The following is a 16,222-nucleotide window of genomic DNA, read 5'->3' as shown; positions in this document are numbered from 1 at the left end:
GCTAAATCAAAAGTGCAGCATCTCTCCTAGCCACCTGACCTGGTGGGAACCACAGGGAAGAGCAAGGACGTGAGAGAGAGAGACTGTGAAATTGAGAGTCATTGGTTCTGCAATAGCAAGGGAGAACAGTAGATGAAACTCCACCAATAAAAACCATAATGCTCTAAGGTCTGTAGTTCTGCAGCATAGCCCTCTTAGCAAGCAGCACCTCCTTTTGCGTCTGTTTTCTTCCCTCGCTTTCCCCATCCCCCTTGTCAGCTCTGTTATTTCAAGCTGCTGGTTGACAAGTGGTAGTAAACACTAGTGAGCAATTCCAAATGGGATAAAAATAAATGGGAAGAAACACAGGCAGCAGAAGACAAGGTGACTCTTGGCAGCTCTCCTTACATTGCAAAACGAGCTGATGGCTGCAATGTGCTGGCACTCCGGGCAGTGAGCACCTCGGAGCCTTGGTGGCTCTCCTGTCCATGTCCTGGCAGCAGCCAGCCCAGGGCACTGCCAGCAGGTCCTGCTGTCCCCTGTCTGCCTTTCAGGCATCTGCTGGCCCAAAGAGCACACTGAGGCTGTCTGGCCGCTGCACAGCTCTAATCCCTACCTGCTAGTTTGAGGAATTACAGATCTAGCAGTGTTTTAAACAATGACCATATTGTGACACCTTGCAGCAGTAGACTTGAATTGCTTTACAAATATGGGTCAGTCCTCCCACGTCCGTTTTAAAGTGGGAAACACTGGAGGAACAGATATGCTAAATGTCTTACTGACTCAGCTTGTAAACCACAGGAGCATAATCCTATCCTCTTGACTGGTATTATAACCTTAGAGGAGCTGTTTGGGCCACAGGCACGGTGCAAGCTGGCAAATTAACTGCAAGGTAGCCTGAAGACAGAGGTGGCAGGGGGATTGTGGGCAATTCACGTCCAGGTTTGAGCAGGTGGAGGGAGGAGAAGGCAGAAAGAGCATCCAGGGAGGAGGTCTCGGGTTGGAAGACATCTGTTTGGATTAAAAAACTGCAGCATCCAGATTCCACTTTGCTTGGTGTCATTACTTAAAGTTGGCTGCAGCTGTCCAAAGACAAGCTTAGGAAAATATTTTTCAGACTTTCCTACTCTGAGAGGGCCCCAGGATCTCCCTGGGCCTCTCCCTGGCACGTTTGCAACACCCTCTGTACACGGCCCCGATGCAGCCCTCCTCCCACACCGCCCCTTCCCTGCGCCTTGGATCCCCCCTCTCCCTGCCGAGCTGCCAGCGAGCCCAGCCCGGGGGTCCTCCGGGTGAAGGCACAGACTGCTGGAGGTGGCCTGAAAACTGGCTGTGATGATGGTGAGACAGATCTGTGTAAATTCTGTTGAAGCTTGGGAGAAATTAAATTCGCTTTAAAATTTCCTCATGTTCCTAGTTCTACCTCATTTGTCCCCAGTAGCCGTGCTCCCCTTCCTGTGTAGTGCTTGAGGTCATCATCTAGGATTCAAAGACTGATTAAAAGTGGCAATGGGAGAGTTTGTTGCAGAGAGATGCAACATGTTTCCTAAATAGGAAGCCTCCTGTAACAGCCGTGCTGAGAGAAATGAGGTTATGTACGTATCCCTGACACTCTGTGCAGATGTTTCTGTTCGGTATTGAATCGCTGTTCGTTAGTGCATCACTTAGCTGAGGAAGAGCCCGCTGGGGTATGCAAAATGCTTCCTGCAGCTACTCGAGTGCCTGTGAAGAGTCGTGCCTCGCTAAGTGACTTCAAGACTTGTCAGAGGTTTTTGCAGTGGCTTTGAGGAATGGTCTGAAAGAAAGAACTGAATGCAGCGCTGCTCTTGGGGGGCTGCAGGGTTTCCATGCTCAAGTTCCCTGCTGCTGTGCCCAAGAGCATATCAGGATGAGAACAGTTACCAACCTATGTGCAGAAAATGTAATAAAAACAAAAACTATTGTCAGTACCTTCCTAGATGCTGTTAGAGTGCTTGTGGATACAGCCGTGGTGCTGGGGCACAACATTAAAACAAACTGTATCTTTCTGCACTGCACAACCCCTGGAACAATCACAACAGTTATTTTCTAAAGCTCCAAAAAGAGGACACATCTGCTTTGCCTGTTGGGTGGGCCTAAGCCTTTCTTAGTTACTAGAATTACATGTTTCAACCCACAACATGGAAACAGACCCCAATGAACAAGGGAAAGGGGTCTGGAGAGGGGCTCAGGTTTGATCTGGGTGCAGAAGTGGTGTAGTTTGAAACACAAACTAAAGCATTCCAGCTGCAAGTCAAACCCAGGAATGCATCGTGCAAGATCTTATTTTTCTGTAGGGCTGGTAACATGAGCATCCACATCATTCACTGCCTTTGAAGCCTGTGAAACCCATAATGGGCACAAAGTGAACATGTAGCAACTCCATTACAATTACCAAAGGCTGGTGAAGTACCTGGCTTTATTCTGTCCAGTAACAAAACTCCCATACACTTCAAAGGGGTTGGGATTTACTCCACAGTGCGAGTGCTGGGTCCACTGAAACTGGAGATGAAATCCTGCGATGAGGTATTTCAGCTGCAGAAGGTGCAGACAGATGGGTGGGATCGAGCTCTGCTGTTGAGGAGAACTACACAGTCTGCATTTTTTTCTCTAGCTTCATGTTAATAAATTGAGGATGATGCCCCAGCTGACAGCCTGCGCAGAACTGCATGGGTACTTTGTGAAAGTACACAAGTTCATATCAACTACAATATGAGTTAGGTATCAAACCTGCTGCTAGAAACCCCATTAAGCACCCGTGTGTCTGTTAGGCACCGAGGTCCCTTTGGAGTTGTTGCTTTGGCCATCGCTTGGAACACCGGTGGAAAAAGGTAACGGATATTTCCTTTCCAAAGTGCCTCACAAACTATTTTCACGACCTCTCTGTAAAAGCAACAAAGTTCGTTTTTCTCAGGCTCCTCTCCACAAGCCTTGTTTTAACACGTTTCCTGCTTCGGTGCCTGAAACAAACGACTTTCAATGCCCTGCGGCAAGCCCCGTGGTGTGCGCTCCCTCGCTCTGGAGAGGAAGGGAGCAGCTTGGAGCAGCTTTGTGCTCTCACAGCACCCAGGCAGGAGGAGATGGGGGCTTGGCCAGCACCTGGCTCCCTGGTGGCAACCTGTGCTTCCCACCGCGGGTTCCTTACCACAAGCAGGGACTCAGTGACCCACTGCTCAGCACCCTTCTCAACCCAGCTGGTGGCTTTGCAAAGCTCTTTCCCAAGCTTTTGGGTGAGGGAACCATGAAGACCAAAGAGAAGGTGGACAGGAGTCACTGGACCTTAGGTTGTGCATGTGAAGGCTTCAAGACATGTTATTTTAGTCAAAACTTCAGCTGTTTTCACAGTGTTTATGATATTAGGAACATTTTTGTTCGTGAATGTACTTGTTTGCTTAAAGTGAATAACTGGTGCTTTGTGCCTCAAGAATGCTGTGCATGCTTTTTTATAACCGAGATGTTGTCAGTTTGAAAAGCTTGCCTTGCAATGAGTTCAGAGATCCGGAAAGTGCAGAAAGAATATTTGATTATTTAGTCTGCTTTCCTAAAGACACCTGTATTTGTATCTTCATTTTGACAGAGATAATTTCTTAGTCAAAGTCCAGAGGGGCACGCAGTCTGCTACAGAGGATGGAGCTGTGCTCTCGTTCTTGCTGCCACGGCGGTTAGGCATGTGTCTGCCCACAGCTGCGCAGGCGGATGGATGGCAGCATCCATCCTATGTTCAAACGTCCCTGTTACCGAGGGGCACACCTTCAGCAATGTCTGCGGTGGGGGCAGCTGTCTGCCTGGAAAGACCTAGACCTGTGTTTTTCACCCACAGTAAGTTGCAAACAGAGATGTTGCTGGTTAGCTATCTGCCAGCCTGCCTGAACTCGTAACGCAAGTACTGAATTGCTGAGCTGCTGGTGCTCGTGGTTTATCTGAACCGAGGGCACACCAGCACGCCCTCAGAACTGGAGGCTTATCTGAGGTTTAGCTGGAAATCAAGCCTCCAGCACAGCCAGTGGTCCCTTCACCCTCAAGGAAAAGACCTCCAGTCAGCCACAACTTTCTTTTCAGCTGAATGCTGTGCTGTTTGGGGGCCCCAGGAGCTGTCCTGGCCCCTCCTGTGTGTCACCGTGTGGTGCAGGAGGCGACCTGATCCCACCGCTGCCTCGGGGAGGCTGGCAGTGCGTTTCTGCACGTTGGTGTGCCCGAGCACGAGGTATGCTCCGTGGGCGAGCAAAAGCTTGGGGAATATCTGATGTCTCAGGAAAGCAATTCCAGTAATCTGCTGGGAGATGCCACTGCTGTTTTATCATCATGAGAGCAGGGGCAGAAGGAAACCCATCTGTTATTTCGGTGGCCATCGTACCTGCCGTGCTCTAGGGGAAGGCACCGACAAAGCAAAATGTGAGCAAAGGTTTCTCGCGGTGCAGGGGGAGGGCTTGGCTTTGTTTTGCTCTTGTTGCTAGCAACATCAGATGGGTCTGACTTTCCAGCCCGCTCAGGATGAGACAAACAGCCAAGGAAGCATCAAAGTGAACGGGTGTTTTTTGATCAACACTGCAGAGAGTTTGTTTTCTTTCTCCACTTGCCCAATGACACACTAACTTGGATGACTGGTCTGTGACAGAGCTGGTTGGAAAATGTCAGTGGAAAAACGCACAAAAAGAGCAAATATTTTTACAAATGCTAGTGACAATATTTTTACCTTTGGTCAATCCAAACCAACAGGAATATTTTTTTTTTTCAGTACGAACTGTTCAAAACTCAACAGTGCCTGTGCCAAAATGTATGCAAAGGGCGAATATGCATGAACACTCATTAAAAAAAAAAAAAGCTGTTCCTGTGGTGAATGTGATGCAGTAAAACTGCATCTAATCTTGTAGCTGGAACATCTGTATAATTAGCAGTATTCCTCACCTCTTCCACCCAGTGGTTCATGTATATGCCTGGCCTTTGCATGCATTTTTTCCTTTAGGAATAAGAGCTTGTGAAGGAGACAGCTTACAGAAAGGCTGCTCCACGCAGTTGTAGACACAGAACCCACCCAGGAAGTACCTTGCAGCCCTCTCTACAGATCCTTGTAACAAACCTGTGGATGTATCATCTTAAAATTAAGGAGCTGAATGTCATGCTAACTCTGTCAGTAAATTTCCTTGCTGGAACCTCACTAATCAGGGTCTGAAGGAGAATTTCCCTGGCATCCATTCGTGTGGTGACAAAGGACATTTACTCCAAGGATATGTTTCTGGCAACTCCCTACTGTCCTGGCACACTGGGCATCTGCCAGCACATATCCTTTTTCTGCTTTTCCCATGAATGAGAAGTTATCCCCGCAAGCTTTTATCTATATAACTTAAGAAATATAGCAAAGGGAGGCCTTTGTGTCCGTGAGGGCTGAAGATGGAAGGAACTTAAATGCTTGTAGTAGGCAGGATCTAACAGGTCCTATGCATGTTTGTGGCTTGTTGCCTTCTCCTTTAAGAAACCCTAGTTAAAATGCTTGAGTTATCATTGTTTAATAAAAATAGATTAATACTAACGTAGTCCCTCAAACCTTGTAAATAATTGTCATTCGAAATGTTGAGAGAACCACGAGTTTTATACCCACATGCCAGTGTTTAAACTTTTACCATACAGCAAAGCTGGTAGAAAGTCTCACCATTTAGAACTGTTGATAAGGTTTCCTGTCACATTTTAATGGATCAAAAATGCAAAACTATATATATTTTTGCCTTTTTATTACCTCTTTTAAAACTATAAAGCCACAATCCTGATTACACTATTGTTTCTTACCCTTTTGGACTTCCCCCATTTTAAATCCCTGGTGTTTCTCTTTTCATAAACTTAAATTAGGTCTGTAGTGTTATTGCCTCATATTTAGTAGTCCTAGAGAATAACTTCTGACTAGCATGTGATTGTAAATACTTTTCATGTAAATAAAATGCAGTCTTTTGGTAGGCTTTGTATTTAGAAGAAATGTGCAAATGAAACTAAGTGCCTTTGATAAGCGGTTTGGGATTGCTGATTAATTGGAACCAAGAACAGATGAGAAAATTAAACATATGTTCTTATTCAAGTTCCCTGGAGGATTTGTCAGGGAGTTTGGCATACATTAATAATTCCCTGGAATGGATTTAATAGCTCATCTTGTAGTTGTGCACACGCAAAACAATCAGTCAATATAAAGAGCATGGTGTCGTCTGTCTTTGTTAATTAGGGATCTCAAATGCCTTTGGTAATAAGGGCTAGTAATTAAGTTCCAACTAGAAAGGAAGCGTTCAGATGTGGTTTTGCCACCTCAGGATCCATAAGCAGCAAGAAGAAGAGGCTATGCCTGCCAGAAATCTTGAAATACTTTGAGCCTGTGGCCTCCTCCCGCACTATAACACAGCCAGGCGCACAGCCCCTGCCCCTCGCTCGCTCCTCAGCCGCTGGGTGCTCTTGGGGCACCTTGAGGCTCCTGGGCACCTTCACACCTTCACCCCGTGCCTTGATGGCTGAGCACACGCAGCAGCTGCATTAGCATCGACCGAGATTTCACGGGACAGCCCATGTGCCTAAAGCCCCTTCTGCTGGTAGCACCAGTATTTGTGAAAACATCGGGCATAAGCCCTTGAAGGCACCTGCTGTGCTCACATCAGGATTTCTCTGAGGGTCACTCACCTTCCCGGATGCTCCTGGAGGACCTGGTAGACACTAATCTGGAACGTTTCATTATCAAAGCGTTCGCGGATGTAATCCTTATATATCCTGAACTCGGCGGCTGTCACTGCTTCCCCCTCTGGGATTCTGGAGAGATCAAACCTGAACTCTCGGTAGTGGCAGCGCTGATGGTGAAACTCTCTGTCATGCTCCACTGAAACAGAAAAACAGCCCATTAGCCACCTGCTTTGTTCCCTTTCCCCTCACCATCAAACAAGCTTGCGAGTTGCCACAACAGCAAAGGGCAAGAATATCTGATTGCAGCATCTCACGCTGCCGTTCGGTTCGTTAGAGCACACAGGACACAAAGACTCTATCTAGGCTACTAGAAGGACGTAGGTGCTTACTAGGCTGTCTTTGAAACAGTTTTACAACTGGCTGGCACAGGATGCGAGTGACTGTTGCGTTTTAATGATTTTTGGCAGGTCTGTGTTTGACAAGTGACTCTGGACATTTGCCACTGATAACGGCCGGGCTGCTGTGGGAAGGGGCCGAAAGAAATGGGGGGCTTTGCAGGAGTGCTGGCAAATTCCAGTCCTTGGGGCTTTTCACACCGCTGACCCATATTTGTTGCCAGCTGAACTCATTACAGATTCTCAGTGCCACTCAAGGGTCAGAGCTGCTGTTTTGAGGCATCTTTAGCGATCCAGGCTGTGAAGCAAACGTTCACTTCCATGTATCAACAGTGACTTTGAAATAGCAAGAAGTGCCAGATTCCTCCCGAGACAGCACTGGGATGGCGTGTTGTGCCCCTGATGGATCTGCCTGCCGCTGATGTATGGCTGATGGGCTCGTGCAGCGCTGCTGGTAGTGGTGGAGCAGAGGGGCACTGTGCTGAGGAGACAAGGACCTTGAGTTTGTCCCCTAGCAAGCTGCAGCAAGGGGAGGAGAGGTGTCAGTGCCCCATCTGAACACACAAAGTGCAGTGCCCTTCTTCGAACAAATTCCAAATTAAACAGACAAGTCAGACAAAGGAAAATGGGGAAACAGAGGTACAAGGGGACGCACGGACTCGCCAGAGGTCACGCCGCACGGCGTTCAGAGGGCCGAGGTTTGAACCAGGGCCTTCCCGTGCGTCCCGGTCCTGTTGTCTGTCCACTTGACCTCCCTGCAGCTCGACTGCACAATTCAAGTAGTTAGCTCTGAGGTTTTCTTGGCAAAGAATGCGCGTCTTTCTACAGGCCTGATTCTCTTCTGGCAGCAGTAAATCCATTGTGTAAATCCATTGACTTAAATGGAATTACTCCTGAAAAAGAGGAGTTTCAGCCTGAGACTGGGAAGTGCTATTTAAATTTACGGCGCTGCATGGCACGAACGTACCTTGGGGGGCTCCCTGGTGGCAGGGACGGAGCACGGGGAGTCCCCGGGAGCGGGGCTGTGTCCAGCCGCTCGCACGGAGTGGGTCCAGCCCAGCTTTGCTGGCCGGCGGTCGGCAGCTGGCTGTGGGCTCTTCCTCCTCTCGCGCAACGTTTCTGCAAGCAGTCCAGGGCTCGCAGTTTGCCACTGTATGATTGCTGCTCAGGGAAATAGCTCAGCGCTCTTACTAATAGCTGGGATTTGTCTTAGAGGAGTTTTTTAGGTATGAAACCCCTAAACTTTCCAAGACAGAGGCGATTAAGTTCAGCAAATGGTTTTATAGTTTGGGCAGTCTTCGCATGCACTGAGTGAACAGAGTTATTGTTCCACCTCCAGCTATAACATCTAGTGCAGCCTCAGGAAGATCGCTCACTCCCTCGTACCCTGAGGTGTGAGAATTGTGAGTAGTCACCAGCTTTTGTAACACAGTTGGCAGGCTAAAACTGCCCTGTAAGCGCTAGCAATCCTATTAAATATGCCTCAATCCCTTCCCTCCAAGATATTCTCAGCAGAAAAAGATATAAAGAGTATGATTTCAGTCTCAGAGGAATTTGTTTGCACCTAAATTACAGAGGAATGGAAAAATATTTTAATATGTAATATCTCTTTTAACCACAACTATAGAAGAATGAATATAATGTTGTGTGGTTTTAATTATATTATGGATAACATCACCAGCAGGGTGGATTACAGATAGGTCAAACTGTAGGATGTACAGAGAGATTTGCTTCCAAAGACACGAGAAGGCTGAATTTTTGAAGGAAGGTGGGTGCACCTTTTCAGTGTTACACACTTGATGACAAATAACCAGTCAATGCTGGTGTATGCACTTCACACAAAGTCTGACAACAGACACATGAAGATGAAACTTTTCTGGGTGCTGCTTAGAGTTCGCAGCGATTCCCACTGCAGAGCACTAGAAAAAATGTGTCATATTAGTGTGAGAAATTAATGGCCAGGGTCATAAAATAAAAAGCCCCAGAGTTTGAACTTTCCCATGCTTTGCAGATGTTTGGATATAGGGTTTTGGGCTGAGCCATCTTTAGTGTTAAAGCAAACATTCCTGTGGCTATAGTCATTAAGATCATGAAAATATGTGGATATGTAACTGAAGAAAGAATCCCAAGAAACCCTTCAACTCAGTGTTTATTGTTTTTCCCCTTTTTCTTTGCACTCTGGTCCTATCTGCTGACCCAGAAGTAACAAATCCTTTCAGAACTAATTTATGAGAAACACTGACCCTGAATCAACATCTGTTAGATGACTGCAGTAAATCTTATTACATAATTAAACACCAAAATCTATGTTAAAATAACGTTAAGGGTCTGACTTGAACTCATAAAAGCAAGACTCTTCATTATGAGGACTGAAATCCTATCCTTAATTCATGCTGCTGTGCTTTGGTATTTGTGAACATATGGTACAGTATATATGATCGTGCACTTTTTGTAGTCCCCAGTAATACCTTAAGCACAACAGCATGAGGTAAGCAGGGGAGTGCTCAAGGAGTCCGAGTTTCCTGGGTTTGATGGGTGTTAGTCAGACCTTTGACAATTCTGCAACAGGGTTGTTTCCAATTAATTACCCGAGGAGTTTGAATAAGGTTGGGGGGCGTTTAAAGAGGGGAATGGTATTTCGAGTGTTCAGTGAAACAATCGAGGGAATTGCTACAGCTCTTTGAATGTGGCTGCAGTTTCTCTGTTAGGTCTATAAAATCTGTGATCCTTATTGCCATAACCTACCGTAATGAGAAGCTTTTGGTCATTTTTGATGGACTTAATCTCAGCTGTTTGTCAGCCATCGTGTGTTAAATGCTCACTTAAAAGTCAAAACACAGTATGATTGTTTGCTGGGTATAGTTAACAGCCCAAAGAACATGAACTTGTGTTTGTCCTAGGCTCATAGTTCTTACAAATCACTACAACCCCAAGGCTTTTGGAGAACAGTTTTAGCCCAGTTCCTAATTTGAAATGTTGGAAATTCCAGCTCAGAAACTGTCACAATTCAAATGCCTTGGCAAGGCAGCTGCTTGGAGAGGAAGCCAAGGCTCTGGATGTGCAATCGAAGGGCGTAAAATATGAAAAGGAAGAACACCCTTGAAAAATAATTCTGCTGTGAAACAGACGGTGTGCCTTAGCTGTGGGAAAACAGTGGATCTCGCCCCCTAACAAAATAATCCATCCACAAGCGATGCACGTGTAAATGCACACCTCTTCTCATTTCTAGACGTGGTCTCTGTTTTGGAAGCACAAGCTCTGTAGACAAATTATGAACTAACTTAACACACAGCTCAAAATCTGTTGGTGCAGAATAACTCTAGAGTCAAGAGTGGCATAGCAAGTGTGGCAGTTAATTGTAGCTACTGCAGGTGGGGATCATCAGGCACTCCCTTGGGCGTAGTCCTGTGGGAAAGGAAAGGATGGAGCCTGAGAGCTGTAGCATGGAGGTGGACAGCAGATTCTTGAGAAAATAAAACAAGAAAAAGTGTGCAGGACAATTAAGGTGATGTGAACAAAACAAGCACATATCTTTGGTTAGTGGTTGTCAGTAAATTTGCCACACCTCTGTTGCAAATATGCAAGTAAGCTTGGCATCTTTGAAAGTCCAGCCTTGACTATCTGTCCACAATCTGAGTGCTGCACAGGCTGCAGCCATCTATCTGATACGGATAGGGCTCCAAGCTCTCTGAAGTCTTTTGTTTCTCCCAACCAACTCTGTTGTGGCGTTGTAGTGATGCAAGAGGAGGCAGGGTGGCACGGTTGTGCAACAACGGGGATGATTAGAAGAAAACGCGATGGATACACGCGATCAGGTGTAAAGTAGCCAAGTATCAGATCCAAAAATATGGGAAAGCTGAAGATAAAACGTCAACAAATCTTTGGCATTTGTTTTGACATGTACTCTTTTCAGATACAAAACTTGAAAACATTAAGATACAGGGATGAAAAATTGTAGTGGTTGACATCCAGAACTTGTGGCAATACAGTTGACACCAGTACCAAAAAAAGTAATATTGGACAGAGAAGCTTGTGATCCTGATATAATACCCCAGGGCACCAAACTTCTAAAGCAAATGATACATCAGCAGAAAGCTGGGAAACTTGAACTGATCCCATTTTTGGTCATTTTCACAGCAAAATATGTTGAGACTGGAAATAAGAGCCCCAGCTATTCTCAGTTTCTTTGTAAATCACTACTGGTAAATGGAAAGCTGATCCGAGCTAATTCTGTAAACACTGGTTAGGCCACTGGTTTTGTAATATGGATTGATGGTAGTCAAGGCATGAAACATGACAGCCATGATTATGTTGAGATGTAGCTTGCAATAGCTGTTATTTGTCCCTACACATACCAAAGAAACCGTACAGTTTTTCAGCCTCTGTACCAAGCACAGTAGCACAGTGTCAGTCATCAACTCCATGTATCAAGCAAAGAACCAGTGAATCACAGCAATAATTTTTCAAGAATAGCTGTTAAAAGTAATTATAACAGTAGCGCTAAAAGGGCTAAGCCAACCCCCCAGGGAAGTCAACAGGAATATTTCCACTAATTTCAATAGGTTTCGCAGGAGGCCTTACTTCTGCCAGTCTACTTACCTAAGTATTTTTACATTTTTGTTTTCTGGAGATGTAAAAAATTTCTTTTTCACATGCAAAGTAAACACCAGATGAATAGATTCTGTGCTCAGGCTGCCAAATTGTGAAAGCTTTGGTAATTCTATGCCTCCTTCCCCCTGGCACATATGGAGGATGTATTTAGAATACATTTTGAATATTTAAACAGGTAAAAATTTAAAATTTCCTGTTAACGCTTTCACCTGATAATGTGTTAGGTTTTTTACAAGATGCTTTGAGTTGTTGTCTCATTTATTCTAGTGATCGCAGAAGTTGGAACACTACTTGTTTCTAATTTACAATGAAAAAAAAAAAAGCACCAAAAGGAATGTGTAGTAGGGTGTCTTTAACTTCTTCACTCCCCAAAAAGGCCAGAAGGGATTTGTAAAGAACTTTAATCTCAAATAGATTAAAGGTCCTGAATTCCTGAGACTGAAAGATAAGTCAAAGGAAAATAGATTCCAAAAGACAACACCCCCTCACCTCAGCCTCAGCCTCAGCCACGCAGGAGACTCAACTGCAGAGGCATCAGCAGTTGCCTGTGAAACCCACCGGAGATTTAGATGCCAAAAAAAAATCCGCCACACTCCAGGAGCGATGTCTAACCGGTTTTCAGAGTCTACCTGCGCCTGCCTGACCCCAGGGACTGAAGGAGTCACATAGGTGAGGGTAGTGGATAGCAAAGTCTTTGTCTCCCTTTCCTCTGCTAGCTGCAGAGCTACAGAAAATGAGCAGTTTCTGCAGAGATGGCTGAGGGCTGGCAGGTTGGTCCAGTAAGCCTGTGGATTTTGGCCACTAGTTTTCACAAAACACTAGTTTTCACAAAAAAGGGCAAATTATGCTGATTTACACATCCAGCAGTGCAAAGTCTTGGTTGAATTTTAGAAAAATTACCTTTAATTCCTCCCATAACTGCCCCTAGAGATCCTAAACCAAAACTTCAGAAACTTTCTTGCCTCCTTTCTGCATAGAGCACAGGATTCCCAGACACTGGCTGCCCAGGGACCACCAGCTCAGCTGGGGATCCACAAACATTTTCAGCCTACGTACGTTACTGCTTTCAAAGGGATGGCCTGCTCCTACCTGTGCATTTCCTGGGAAGAGGATTCAGCTGGAAAGTATTTTTCCCTTCCCCAGAGGGGCTTTGAGCTGGGTCCCGTCCTCACCTGGCCCGGAGAGGCAGCAGCAGGAGGCAGGGCAGGGCTCTCCCTTCAACTCTGGACCCGCTGCGGTTGTGAAACTGCACTGTAAATTTTCAGGATGCCAAATGTGAGAGCTCTTGATGGGATCTAATTAACAGGGATTAAATGTTCCCTCTATAAATTGTACTCCTTTGTCTCTAAATTGGTGGATAAAATCATGTCATTTATGAAATATAGGCCTTTTCTCCTTATGTTGGTGAGGTTCAAGAAGGAGGAAAGCAATTAGGGGAAGGATCCAGCGGTCTCTGCAGCTGAAAGGGCCTACTGGGCCCAGCGGGACTCCTCATTGAGCAAGAAGTGCAAGGTCAGTCCCTATATTTTTCTAAGGAGGAGAGGGAGTATAATAAAGACTGCAATAATGTCATGCCAAGCCACAGCCTGCTAAGGGCCATGTTTCCCTCCTCATTGTGCGTGACAGCAAGAGCTACAGGGGCAGTTGCAGTAAATTTATAATGGCAAGAATTTGGGAATGTGAAGTTCTGTGATTGGTTTTCATTTGCTTCATCCTCTCAGCTAAAAGATTTACATGCTGACATTAGGCAGCTGAAGCAGCAGTTAAAGAAATGCTTGGAGAAATAGCTGAAGATCATAAATTGGGAGCCCTATGGATGCAAATGTCCTGGGCTGTCCGTAACTGATGAGATTTCTTATTTTTTAAGAGTGGCAAAAACAGTATTTGGAGGGCTTATTTACACTTCCTTACTGCGTGCCCTCATCTGGCTGTGTGGGAATGCTGCTGGGAGATAGACTTTCACATTTTGGGGGGTGGCTCAGGTGGGGGCAAAGGCCGTGCAAACAGCCCGGGGGGAGGATGCAGAACCAGGGGCACTCTGTCCTTCGGCCTCTGGCCCAAGAGCCCCAGGCAGTTGCGGGGCTCTGGGCTCACCTGCCAAAGCCCTGTCCTGATGGTCTTGTCCCCACCTGCCCAGCTCAGGAGGGGCTGCTCAGGGCCAGGGCGATGCTCAGCAGAGGGAACTGTTTTGGGTAACTCGCACCCAGATGCTTGGTACTCATGCACCCATTTTACACCTGGGCAAAGGGAGGTGAAGGTGATGAGCTCCTTGGAGCACAGTAAATTCAGTATGTGGCAGGGCAAAGTCCTGGCCTGTCCGCTGGTGTCAAGCAGAACTAGTGCATTAATTTCAAACAAGATGAAAACCAGGCTGCATAAATCCTGATCCCCTGTCCCAGAGGTTAGAAACAGGGGGATTCGAAATTCTTCTGGGCTCATGGCTGCAGAGCAATCCAGGGTCAACATTTTTGCCCTGAGAGGGGGAAAAAAGCCCTCTGGAGTTAATATTCTTCCTTTAACCATCACTTCATTTTTTTAGCTTTCAGCATGAAGGTGGTGTTGCCAGCAAGACCACCTAGCCACAAACCCAGCAGGGAGCTTCCAAAATTCTTCTAAACACTGACTCCTTGTTATAAATTCAGAAGTGGTAATAGCAGCAGTGCATATCACATCTGTGCCAGGCTTCGGGCCTGGGAAGGAGCGCTCTCCCCGTTGCTGAACACAACTTGGAAAGATCCTTTCAGTCCACACATGTATCAGCATTAGCCATTTCTTTGTCAACAAATCCCTTAATACGTACCCTTTCTATCATGTACAGATGTCCAAAAAATAATGGAATACTGTACTACAAGATTAAACACTTTAATGTCAGCATATGTGTTGCATGACTCCGAACAATGGTATCATTGTGCGTGTACAAACAGCGGGTTGAGGGAAGATGGGTTTAATTATCTCCGAAGCAGCAGCAAGTTCTTCCTGACTAAGCTGAACTTCAGCTAGCAAGGACGGCTCAGAGCAGAGATTAGGGTTTCTCTAACAAAATGCTGGGCCCTTTCTGAGGTTCTTCTGATGTTAGGTTTAGCATCGCAGTTGCTTCATGCAGAGCTCGGGGAATGATGCTGAGCCACCTGCTCCCCGGGGAGCCCTGCTGCCAAGGAGCACGGTGGGGTGAGAGGATGCTGCTGCTGTCGCCCTGTGGGGCACCCAGGAGACTTCATTTAAAATTCCTTGGAATGATAGATGGCAAAGGGGAAAGATAATAACTGGGAGGGGATGGACAGAGAGAAGTATGTGTGCTGCCCTCTGCGTTTGGAGACGTTGTAGGCACTTAGAAGCAATGCTGGGTGGTGAAGCTATTTCTGCTTGAAGAACACCCGTGAAATGTCTGGGCAGGTCACGCACAGGTAATCCGTTTTCTTTCTGAGCATACCCCGATCAGAACCCGTTTACGCTGTGGTTTCTTTGCTGAAATCAGAGCCAGACTAGATGAAAGGTATTGTGAAAAATTTACACGTGGGACTGTGCTGTGAACATGGAACTCTCCTAATAGTAAACAGACTGACCGTGGTGTGAATCCTGATGCTGAGCTTGTAGTGTCTGAACTTGTATCTGGGGAAAGCGAAGTTAAATAAGCAGGGAAGAGTTGCGTTTCTTCAGAATACCTTATTCACCTCCTTAGCAGGCAAAACACAGCAGCACACAGTGCTGCAATCAGTCAGCAGCTGCTGTAACACAGTATTTGTACGGGACTGGGGGTACATGGTGGAATAGAGAAAAGGGGGGATGAGAGAAGAAAGAAAGAAATGGGAATGAAGTTGTTCCTTTACACAGACTCCCTCTACTTCTACCTTCATCTCCTGAGTATCTCAAACCTCCTTGTTTCTTTCCTCCCTACACTGAGAAGCGGGGGATCCAGGACAGTGCTGAGCTGGGGCTTCGCATCCAGCAGCTTGCCCTTCCCAGCACCTTAGGGGTGGCATTTTATCCAGAGAGCCAGGGAGGTGAGCTGGGGACTGCAGTGATGCTGCAGAACCTGGCTCCTCCTCTGTCCTCCCAGATGAGCAGCACTGTGGCCATCTCAAAATGTCTCAAGTTCTCATGTGACCAGTGGGAGCGTGGTTAAGTGACACTGGTATTTAGCCATGCCAGCCTGCGGCTCCCTGGGACCGTTGCCTCCCTCTGCACAGCTGGGGATGCACTGGGCAGCAGCTCCAAGCCGGGGACTCATGCAGCTCCCTGCAGGCACCCCGCACTGCCCGGGAGGGGCAGCTGCCAAGTTTGCTGCCTACCAAAGGCAATCTTAGCACTTCTCTGCACCCTCCTCTAGAAATGTTCCTGCAGCCAAACTGAGCAGCGAGCAAAGGGAGGGGCAGAAGCTCATCATTACTCCTGCCTTCTCGTCTTTGTCTGCACTGTAACGCATAGCATGCAGTAATGCAGCCTAAGAGCAGAGGTGCGCTGCTAATACATCCCCTAAAACCTGAGTCCTCTGGATGTGGCTATCAGAGGTTTGTGGAGATGTACGAATATATTTTTCTTTTCCCTCTTTGAACACAGCTGAGTGCTACATT

General features: G+C 46.5%; 1 protein-coding gene across 1 annotated transcript in view; it reads right to left on the bottom strand.

Moving 5' to 3' along the window:
• BMP7 (bone morphogenetic protein 7) overlaps positions 1-16,222 on the bottom strand; it is a 45,795-nt gene that overhangs the window by 14,621 nt on the left and 14,952 nt on the right. The window contains exon 2 of the mRNA XM_035548517.1: positions 6,649-6,841. Coding sequence (XP_035404410.1) covers positions 6,649-6,841 — 193 coding nt within the window. The remainder of the gene's footprint in view (positions 1-6,648; positions 6,842-16,222) is intronic.

This window comes from Cygnus atratus, chromosome 16 (genome assembly GCF_013377495.2).
Source record: "Cygnus atratus isolate AKBS03 ecotype Queensland, Australia chromosome 16, CAtr_DNAZoo_HiC_assembly, whole genome shotgun sequence".
NCBI classification, from domain to species: Eukaryota; Metazoa; Chordata; class Aves; order Anseriformes; family Anatidae; genus Cygnus; species Cygnus atratus.
The sequence above is the reverse complement of the archived record's forward strand: the minus strand, read 5'-3'. Positions and strand labels throughout refer to the sequence as shown.